This window comes from Pan troglodytes, chromosome 14 (assembly GCF_028858775.2).
Source record: "Pan troglodytes isolate AG18354 chromosome 14, NHGRI_mPanTro3-v2.0_pri, whole genome shotgun sequence".
Lineage (NCBI taxonomy): Eukaryota > Metazoa > Chordata > Mammalia > Primates > Hominidae > Pan > Pan troglodytes.
In genome coordinates, this window is record NC_072412.2 from 26830533 (window position 1) to 26842197 (window position 11665).

The following is an 11665-nucleotide window of genomic DNA, read 5'->3' on the forward strand; positions in this document are numbered from 1 at the left end:
GTGGACCTGTAGGTAACATTTGTTGCAGTTTGCTGTATGCCAGATACCATGCTAAATGCCTTATGCATTATCTCATTAAATCCTCACAATAACTTTATAAGGTAGATACGTCTGTTATTCCCATTTTGCAAGTGGGGGAAACGAATGCAAAGAGGAGTTAAGTAACTTGCTTGTGATCACACAGCTAATTAAATAGTAGGCTGTGAACCAAAACTGAAATTAACCAAATGCCTTTATGTGTCAGGCATTGTTCTGAGTACTTTACATGTTCTCATTCATTTGATCTGCATGCAACCCTTTAAGATAGTCGCCATTATTATCCCCACTTAACAGCTAAGAGGCAGCAGGGAGATTACATAACATGCCCAAAGTCCAGTCTGTTAGTGTGATTCCAAAGCATGTGTGCCCAGCCACTGTCTCATGTAGTGTGATTTCTTAGCAATGAAACAACCGTGAGATTCAGCAAAATTAATTTCTATCTTAAAGGCCAGAGAAGCTCTCCCCACTGATTCCCTCAGACATTGGTTTTGATGTTGCCGTCCTTAGACTTGGATCTATTCTGTGCAGATTTTGGAATTTCTTTATATAAAATGATTTACTATATGTACCTTCACATCTGCTTGCAACTACTGTATCTCATTGCCCTGCCCTATTTATTAGTAGAGTGTGAATGAGCACTTGTCATCACTTCTAAAATGTGTACTGGCATGCCTGGGAGATGTCTGACTTTCAAACCCCACCTCCACCCCACCCCAGTAAACCAAGATCTCCTCAGGCCACCCTTGGCTATTTACCTAGAATAGAATCCCAGGCATAACCAACATTAAAAAACTGCATCTCTGATGTTAAAAGAGATGTAAATGCCAGTTTTCTTGTGGAATTATTCTATAAAACCATCTCATTCTCTGGCTAACTCTTTGGGTCACTATGTTGAGTCAGTGGGTTACACTAGCAGTTGGAAGATAGGTGCAGTCCCCTCTGCCTCTTGGCATGAATGCTGCAGTTAGTAGCAGGGCTTTGCTCACCTCGAGGAAGCATTTGGTTTTAAAGATGATCTGACATTGAAAACAGCAAAATAGAGTGGAATTCACCAGTAGTTACCAAAGGTTTTGTTCTGAGATCCTGGATTACCATCACGTCTGGGAAAAGTACCTTTCCTTGTTGTTTAATGCAGAGAAGAACTGGCCAGTTTACCACCACTGAGATGGCCCACTTCAGTGAAAAGACCCCAGAATTCTTCTGTTGCTGGACATGTTTCACCAGCTACTCCTAGCCCTATATATCCAAGAGACATATGTAGTTCATTTGTCTATAAAAAAGATTTTGCTCTTGTAGTAAGCACCAGGCCACCATTGCCAAAGATAGGCCCTCTAAGCTTTTTACTCTCTGTGATGGAGGGTAGTTTTTCCTGTAGGCTGTCTGTGTTACGCTGTTTTGGAACATGCCAGTGTTTAATACTGTTCTGAATCATTGCTGAGTTTGCAACTGCAGTGGGTCAAGTGTCTTCACCAAAGCAACGCCTGCATTCAGTAGTACCCTGTCAGACCCTGCAGGAGAGCTCGGCTTGCCTCTCATCACGTGCCTGCCCTCCTGCACAGGAATGTCCTAATGCCAGCGTGCCCCCAAGAGGTAGAAATGTCTTTACCTTGAGACTACTAAGGGAGCGTAATGCCAGTGTACCTTTTCTGGAAGCTCTGTGAAGCTCTATAGTTCGTACTTGCAGAACTGTTTTTTCTTTGTTTTTGCCTTTCTTCTTTGCCCTTCGTCTCATTCACTGTGGCTTCTAAACTCCAGAGCTGTCACCACCCCTGAATGTTCCCACTATTTCTATTGCACTCCATTGTCCTTTTCTTAAATTTTCTAATTTTCCACTGTCCTTTTCTAAATTTCTCCTCGTTCTAGTTCATTCCTTTGTCACTTTTCTGGCCTGACCATTTTTCTCAGATATTTTCTCTGTCCTTGTAGGCTCAAGAGCTACCTATTTGCAGCAGGAGGTATTTTCTTGTTTTTCTTCCTTTTACTTCCAGATTCAGTGCCATTTTGGTTTTCTGAGGTGGTCTGACCTCTGTGAGTGAGGCTATGATAATGCCTGACTGCTTATACTTCACCTGTACAGTACTAGTCCACACAATTCCTATGTGGAGTGTTGTTGGCTTGATTTTGAAGTATTGTTTGGGGTTCTCTGTAAATCAAAGTTTTAGAGAAATGTGGCTATTCTACATTCGTTTTTGTTTAATACCAGCCACCCTGAATAACATGATTTTGAGAATCAGCATACTCCTAAAGTAGCCCATCATATGGCAGACACCTCAAGGCTAAGAGAAATATGAATGTTCTCATTTGTATAGGGTCATGTTTTTGAAAATGAAAGATTTATTAACACCTGAAAAAGATAATACATAGTATATAAGTAGATCTAAGCACATTAATTAGCAATTTGATTGGTTGCAGCCTCTCCTAGGTAAACTTGAATCATGAAGGTACTGAAATATATCCTGCACAGAAATTCACCAGGGCAGGAGATTGAGTAAAGGGCTCCTCCACAGAGCATAGCCTGGCATCCTGAAATGGAAGTGTAAGAATTTTTTTAAGTAAAAGATTATTGCATATTTATGGATTCTTTACACAATTTTTTTTATTCTATAGTAGATCCTTTAGCTCCTGTATTTAATATACAGCAGAATATACTTTTTAGTTTCCTTGGAAAGGAACAGTTTTCACTGTCTGGTAATAAAACGCAAGATGCAATAAATTTAATCCAAAATAAGTTACAGTAAAATAGGGCACTTACTAGTTTGAAAGAAAATATTAAATGATTCTGTTAGTTCACAGTGTGGTCAATACCTGTACATATGAACTTCAGTAGGAAATTTAGTCCCAGGAAGGAAGAAAGGTTTAAAGTGTTCCAGCTAGTCTTGTCTTAAGAATTCCAATCGTCTTTTTTTTTCCCCCTGGTACTCAGAGTTTACACTAGGTGGCATGCAAGGAAAGCTAACAAATTCAGAAACTCGATTCTGTGGGAGCAGGATTCTTTGGTACTAATCACGATAGTGGGTCCAGCTTTGGAGTTAACCATTTGATTTGTGATGGTTTTTCTTTTCTCCTCCCCACCCCAGGATGAAGTGTCCTCTTGCTAGCACCAATAAAAGATTTCTAATTAACACAATTAAAAACACATTGCCCTCTCATAAAGAGCAAGACCATGAACAAAAAGAGGGCGATAAGGAACCAGCGAAGAGCCAGGCCCAGAAAGAAGAAAACCCGAAGAAACACAGAAGCCATCCTTACAAGCACAGCTTCCGCGCTCGAGGTTCCGCCAGTTACTCCCCGCCACGAAAGCGGAGCAGCCAGGACAAGTACGAAAAGCGGTCCAACCGGCGGTGAGGCTGGAACCAGGGCCAGCCAGCCCTGCGGGCCTCCGTGCTCCCTCGGGGTGCGGTGTGCGGAGAAGGCGTGAGCTGGCAGGGCAAACACCTGAGAGTGACTTTGACAGTAGGTCCTTTGTTGTTTTTAAAGAGGCTGCTGGCCACAGGCAAAAAAATGACCTAGTAACTCTTGAGGAAACAAGTACAAAGGAGGATGTCTTGGCAAGTTTAAGCTACTTCCGCAGTGTAGTAGACTTACGTATTGTTGTTTATCTTGTTTGGAAGTGTGTTTCAAAATAAACATGTCTAGAATTTAAAGTTTTCAGAGATTGTTAAAACTGGTTCCAATTTTCTGGTCATTTCTCAGAAAAATAAAATACTTAAAAATTCTATATTTTACTTTTTGGGGGTATCACATTTAAAATTTAGAAATCATCAGTCCAGTGACCATATTTATGAAAAGCTGTAGCCCTCCAAGGTCTGGGAATTTATTGAGAAGCTCTTTGATAGCTCTGCTTTTGTTTTCCCTTAGGTGAACAATGTAGGAAATCCTCAAAGTGGCTTTGAATTTAATGCTCCACTTCAGTTACCAGAGGTTAAAAATGGGTTTTGTTGTTTCCTGTGCATTCTCAAACTCATTTATTAGATAGAACAATCTTTCTATATTTAATTTTTTTAATATATAGGTCTTAAGTGGTGCTTTAAAAAGAACCCTCACAAGTTAAAAATTAACAGTTGTTTCAGTGCTAGATCTTACCAGCTAAAGACTTGTGATACCACTGTATAGTATAGTTGTTCCAGAAATCTTCATTTTAAATAGAAGTGTTTACAATGCCTTTTTTCCCCCAGTATTGGTTTTCAATACCTGTTTTCATATACAATTACAAACCTTTCAAACCTGTATTCCTTCTTTATACTCAGGAAAATGTCACCAAGCACCCTCCTCCCCAGTCCACAAAAGGAAGAAGATGAGGATTCTGTCTCCCTGTTCCCCCTCCCCAGTTTTCCAAAGTGTCTGAGCATATGCCTGGCTGTCCTCAGATCATCACCATGCCACATCCCTGCTCCCCACTTCCTGGCAGCCAAGAAAAGCCCTTTCTACATGCTAGAAGGAAATACATCCAAAAAGTTAGCATTGGAGTGTTAGAAACTAGAATAGACCTCTCTGCCACCGAGCTGCTGTGTCACACCCTCAGCCTGCTAGGGAGTGACAAACCCAAATCATTCTTGATCCACCCCTTCTGCCACCCCAGATCCCAGGGACTCATCCTGTGACTTTGTAACCACACTCATTCCTTTCAAACACAGAGGAGGAATTATTGCTTCATCTGACTTTATTCAAATCTAGTTATGTATTAGCCTAAATTATTTGTGCAAAATTTGAAATGTTTTTTATTTAAATATTAGAAATAGCACAAAGTCATGGAGTTTTTAAAAATTGTTATAATTAAGTAAAAATAAAGCTGAATTGTGTCATTTGTGTATGCATTCCGTATTTATTCATTATTTATTTATTTATTTTGTTTGAGACGGAGTCTCGCTCTTTTCCCCCAGGCTGTAGTGTGATGGCACGTATCTCGGCCCACTGCAACCTCCGCCTCCTGGGTTCAAGCGATTCTCCTGCCTCAGCCTCCTGAGTAGCTGGGATTGCAGGTGTGCGCCAACATGTGCAGCTCATTTTTGTATTTTTAGTAGAGAGAGGGTTTCGCCATGTTGCCCAGGGTGGTTTCGAACTCCTGAGCTCCGGTGATCTGCCCGCCTCGGCCTGCCACAGTGCTGGGATTACAGGCATGGGCCACTGCACCCAGCCTTGCATTCTGTATTTATAACACACAGACAAGTTCATTATCCTTTAAAAGGGAATGACTGAAATGAACACATTTTTGTACTCAAAATTAAGGGAAGCTTTTTAGCCTAACTATACTTACCTTTCTTAAGTTGTGTTAAACGACAAGTGGCCTACAAAACCATTTTCCCTTTTAAAAGCACTGTTCTATTTCAGAAAAGTTTATTGGAATCTTTAGGCTTCTATCAAGAGCAGCCATAATTTCCAGTCTAAAAATGTCAAGAGAAAATTATCTATTTTTATTCCCTATGTATACAGTAGATGTTAGGGGAGGGATTGGTCTTGAGATACATGCACCAGCCACCTCCTGTTTCTGTGGTTAACATACTGGCACTGCCAAGAGCTCCCATCCGCCTGTGTTACTATCTGATCTCCATTGTAACTATATTTAGAGATCACAAAGCCTGGGATAGAGGTTAGAGAAATTGAATCTTAGTCCTGCCTCTGCTTCTGGCTAGCTTCAGGCCTTATCTGGGTCACTTTTCTGGACTGCATTTTTTCATCTGCAAACTAAGATGTTTGGAGTGAGTCTTTAACTTTCAATAGGTAAAGAAAGAAGTGCAAATAGCCCTAAATTTTAGGAACAGCGTTCCATGCTTCCACTAGAAACCTTTAAGACTTAAACACAAATGCAACTTGACATAATTTTTTGTTTTATCTCATATTAGAAAACATAGCCTGTAAGAAATAAAAGCAAAAAGCTATGGTTCCTAGCCATATCTGGTCACCTACTGGTGGCTAGTCTTTCTGAATCGCCCATGTATGAAGGGGGAGGGACTTAGGGTAGGTCCCTCTGAGTAGGCAGTTTATAAATTTTTATTTGGAAACACATGTTATAAATCTCAGTGGGCTTTACTTTAGGGCTCAGCAGGCTAAGCACTAAAGGACATTTCCTCAGAGCTGATTCTGGAAGATGGCTGTGGAGTTTTGAATTTCCCTGTGGACTTTTTTGCTGAGAGGTTGGCAGGGGGGCGGGGGGCACATTGGCACATCTGCTTCAAAGCATAAAAAATGCTTTGGGGTAGCACTTATTCTTTCACTGATTATTCAAGTGACTTAGCATGGCACTTATGTATTTATTTATTTTTTGAGATGGAGTCTCGCTCTGTTGCCCAGGCTGGAGTGCAAAGGCACGATCTCAGCTCACTGCAACCTCTGCCTCCCAGGATCAAGCAACTCTCCTACCTCAGCCTCCCGGGTAGCTGGGACTACAGGCATGTGCCACCTGGCTAATTTTGTATTTTTAGTAGAGACGGGGTTTCACCATGTTGGCCAGGCTGGTCTTGAACTCCTGACCTCAGGTGATCTGCCCACCTCGGCCTCCCAAAGTGCTGGGATTACAGGCGTGAGCCACAACACCCAGCCCATATTTTTACAATTAATTACATATTCGTCATTCGTAGAGGTCATGCCATCACCTTAGAATCATAAAGAGTATCTGGTGGATAAGCAGTGCCTATTTAATAGACATTATATGAGGTGGGTTCCTGATGAAATGAAGCCTCATCACTTTCCTAAGGAGTGTTCTGTGTCCTGGGATCCAGTATAGAGGACTCCCCTCCCCCAGAGGAGCTGAATCTAGGAAACCTATAAATATTCTCCCTATGAGGTGTTTGTAGGTTGTATTGGAACTGTGTGGACAGTAACAGTGATTGTCTATCACCTGTGGCCAAACACCGTTATATCTTTACCTGTGTCCAGGTAGTTATCCCACAACCCTATGAAGAAGATGCTATTCACCTTCATTTTACAAATAAGGGAAACTGAGGATAGATTAAAAACTTTGCCCAAAATCACAGAACTAGGAAGTGGCAGAAATGCTAGCTGAAGCCAAGACTCTCTGAATCAAAAACCCATACTCTTTCCTGTACCCTATGCCAAACTTAATCCAAACTCAGCTCCCTCAAAACACAGGACTGGAGGGTCGTCTCAAGGTGTATATGCTCCATGTCTTCCCAATTTAAGAACCTAAAGAACTTTTATAATCACTGCATTTTGCAAGCCAAAATCTACTCCCATAGATCGGAACATGGAAGCCCCAGCAAAGAACATTTGTATGGGGAACTGTTTCCCAAGGGCCAGTGTAGACAGCGATCTGAATCCAAGAGAAAAACTCTCACAACTCTTGTGAAATGGTTAAATGGCAGCTAATGGAATATAGCTATGGAAAACTAAAACCTCAGGTGAAGCCAGTATTTTAGATCTTCCATGTTTGAATTTTTTTTTCTCCATCCATAAGAATAGTGAGATTTGGGAGTGAAGAAATCCTTGGGACGGGGCCTCTTTGATACCATAGAAAACATTCTATAATCCAAGGAATCTGAGAAACTATGTCTTGGAAAGCCATGTCAGCAGATCATAAATTGAGCCTCACCCATGGCTCTTCTGAGTCTAGATACTGAGAAGGTTAGTTTGCCAAGTGGAAACTCTTGTTCTCAACATGGAAAAGATGCCCAGGAAGCATGCCCTTTTACACACAGGAACACATAAAGAGGAAAGTAAATTAATCCCCATTAAACTGGCAAGACAACACTGAAGGCAGAATTCAAAGGCAACTTATAAATTTTTATTTGGTAACCCATGTTATAAATCTCAATGAACATTACCATGAAAAGGCCAATAATAAACATGGATTTTGGAGCATCATTAATAGTAAGATGAAAGATGAACTATTTCTCCCATCCACATAGTCCTGTAATATTCACCTTTGGTTTCGATAACTTATAAATACTCTCTATGTGAAACAAATACCAGATATAACACATCATATGAAACACCTGAGGGAGACATTTCTCCTCCACATAAATGTATAGCCTGCCCTAAGTGGTGGTCCCTTGTCCTTCCTGGATTGTTTTTTCTTATTAATTCCTCAGTGGTAGCTCCCTCAAGTTGAACTAGTATATACTGTCCAATTACAAGCCCCTATCTACTCCAAATTACACTTATCAGTCTGCTAAATACTCCTTTCAAAGCTCAGTACCAATTTACAAAGAAAACTCCACAAGACTTATTTTTAATCCCATATCCTGCATGAAGAACAGACCATTGGTGTACTCATTCATTCTCTCACTCAGTGAACACTTAGAGAGTCAGGAGATTATGACAAGCACATGCTGGGCCCAGACCTGGACAATTTAACCCCGTTCCCAAAATCTAGGCCATGCTTGTGTCTTCCATATTTAAAGCTACAGAGTATTTGTTCAGTACAATACTTGCTTCCTGAAATTTTTTTGGCCCTGCCTGCAGTTATTCTGATCTTCCATACTGGTGAAGCAGTTGGTAGTTGTTCATCAGCACAAAAACAGTGCAGATTCCTTCATTTTCATTTTGTTAAAGAGTCCAAATTTTCATTTTGATGAATTCTAAAAACATACATCTGATGAATCTTAAAAATATGTATGTGAATCTCTAAAGTATTAACAGCAGACATAGCAGGCAATGTATAATATATAACCAGCTCATGTAAAACTACTAGAAATAAACTAAGAGCACAGTAAAAAAAAAATTGGTAAAGATGAAATGCTCATGGAAGAGAAAATACAACGGTCCAATAAGCATATGAAAAAATGTTCAAATCAGCAGTAAACAAAAAAAGATGCAAATTAAAACAACTTTTTTTTACCTTTCAATTTAGCAAAGACTGTGAGGTTTTTGTTTTTGTTTTTGCTGTTGTCATTTTAAGTAATTCTTCTGACAAAGGTGTGGTAATGCAGATACTCAAAAAATTTGTAAGAGGGCACAATGGCTCAGTATTTCCAGAAATATTTAAAATGTTCTCTTTTGTTGACAAAGTACTTCTTCTAAGAGTTTCACAGTTGGTTTTGTGTTTGGCTTCAGTATTTATCTATTATGGGTTGAACTGTGTCTTCCTCAAATTTATATGCCGAAGCCCTCACCTCCAGTACTTCAGAATGGGACTGTATTTGAAGATTGGGACTGTAAAGAAGTAGCTAAGGTAAAAGACTGTCAGGGTGGCCTCGATCCAATCTGACTGGTGTCCTTATTTAAAAAAAAAAAAAAAAGAAAGCCAGGCGAGGTGGCTCACACCTGTAATCCCAGCACTTTGGGAGGCCGAGGTCAGGAGTTCAAGACCAGCCTGACCAACCTGGAGAAACCCCGTTTCTACTAAAAATACAAAATTAGCCATGCGTGGTGGCACATGCCTGTAATCCTAGCTACTCAGGAGGCTGAGGCAGGAGAATTGCTTGAACCCAGGAGGCAGAGGTTGCAGTGAGCTGAGATTGTGCCATTGCACTCCAGCCTGGGCATCAAGAGTGAAACTCCACCTCAAAAAAAAAAAGAAAAAAAGAAAAAGATTTGGATACACAAAGAGACACCAGGGGCTCCTGCATGCAGAGGAAAGGCCATGTGAGGATGTGGGGAGAAGGCTTCCATCTGCAAGTCTAGGAGAGAGGCCTCAGGAGAAACCAACCCTGCAGACACCTTGATCTTGGACTTCCAGCCTCCAGAACTGTGAGAAAATAAATCTCTGTTGTTGAAGCCACTCAGGCTGTGGTACTTTGCAATGGCAGCCTAAGAGACAATATAGTATCCTTATCTAGATGGTTGCTAAAACTTTCTTCTGATTTAATCACTGGGCTTTTGTTCTTGTTTTAATTATTCTGCTTTGGAACTATATGAACAAACATAGTAATAATTATATCAATGTAAAAATGAAAATAAATCACAAATGTCTTTTCTTACATGTTAACTATGTTCATTTCCCCATGTTCCCAATGCATTATGAGATTGGGATGCTGTTTAACAGGATGCAGTATGTACTCTGAATTAGTGACCAACAAATTGTTTTTTCTCCCAAAGCCAGGACATGACTAGTCTGGAAACCAAGAGGAGGATGTGGCAAAACTCAAAATTAAAATTAATGATTTACTTTCAAAAGCTTGTGCTCAGTCTCCCTAAATCTCTGAGCTCTGCAGATCTGTTTTAGGATCCAGTGGAGAAAGGGTACTACCAGGGATCATAAAAGCAATGACACTGAATTGGAAGTTAAGACTGCCATGTGGCAATCAACCCAAATGCCCGTCAATTAACAAGTGGATTAAGAAACTGTGATACACACACACACACACACACGATGGCATACTTCTCAGCCATAAACAGGAATGAATTAATGGCATTTGCAGTGACCTGGATGAGATTGGAGACTATCATTTTAAGTGAAGTAACTCAGGAATGGAAAACCAAACATCATATGTTCTCACTCATAAGTGGGAGATAAGTTATGAGGCTGCAAAGGCTTAAGAATGACACAGTGGACTTTGGGAACTCAGGGGGAAAGGGTGGGAAAGGGGTGAGGGATAAAAGACTACAAACAGGGTGCAGTGTGTACTGCTCGGGTGATGGATGCACCAAAAACTCACAAATCACTACTATAGAACTTACTCATGTAACCAAACACCACCTGTTCAACCAGTAACGTGGGGAAAAAAAAAGACTGCCACATCTGCCACGTGGCAATTTCCGCCTCCTCTTTAGGATCACACTCTTGAATGGGGAATTTGACCCTGAATATTAAAAGAAAATCGGGTTGGCACTCTATCTTGGGAGCTGGAGAAAGCTTAAGAGAAATCCTGGTACACCTCCATGTGGGATCATGCTCAGGGGTAAAGGTTAGTGGAAGACCAAGCATCAATTAGCCATGCCATGTAGACCAGGGGCATGCTTTGCCCATATAACACCTTTATGTGAATGGGAGCAAGATGCCTGCTTTGGGTGGCTAAATTCTGGAGGCTATATGCATTGGCAAGCTGGATTTTGCCTCCATTCGCACTCACATCTGGGCGCCCTTGTGCAGGTTCCATCACTTGGAGTTCCAAGTGGCAGCCCTGACATGGACTTTACGGACTTTACTTCATGAATGAAAGTTTAGGTTACCCCACTAGACAAAGAGTCCCAGGGAGCTAAGGTGCTGGCGGAAGGCAACTGTTTCATGGAATGGGAGAGGACTCACAAACGCCAGCTACGCTGTTATAACCAGCTAAAGAAACGAAGACTATAACTTTTCATGATTTAAATTATTTTTCTTGATCTTTCTTTCTCCTTTCCCTTACTATTGTATATTCAATGTGTTGCCTGTGGTTTGGTTTATACTTGAGTCCACAGAAGTGAGTGGAGACTTGAGACAAACTAAAAGTAAAGTAAATCAGCTGAGGTGCTGGAGCTCAGTAGTCCCATGACATCACTTCTAGAAGCAGTAGTTGGGTGTGATGCTGGCTCTGCCAATGATGAAGTGAGTTTGTATGTAGGACAGTTACTTGGATTAGACTGGGATATTTTTGGAACTCTGTGTGTCTCTCTGTTTATGGACAGTGTAGGGGTGGACTGAAATGACCTTATCTGCCCAGTACCTCTTCCTAGCCTTCATTTTGTAATGGAGCCTGCCCCAGCCATAGAGGTGGGTACGTGAACCAGGCTGGGCCAATCAGACAGACTA

General features: G+C 41.0%; 1 protein-coding gene across 1 annotated transcript in view; it reads left to right on the forward strand.

The window, feature by feature from the left end:
• LOC104001796 (RNA polymerase I subunit D) overlaps positions 1 to 4841 on the forward strand; it is a 45626-nt gene extending 40785 nt beyond the window's left edge. Inside the window, exon 3 of the mRNA XM_009426781.5 lies at positions 3117 to 4841. Within this exon, the coding sequence (XP_009425056.1) occupies positions 3117 to 3384 (268 nt within the window). The 3' untranslated portion in view covers positions 3385 to 4841. The remainder of the gene's footprint in view (positions 1 to 3116) is intronic.
• The last annotated feature ends 6824 nt before the right edge of the window (positions 4842 to 11665 follow it).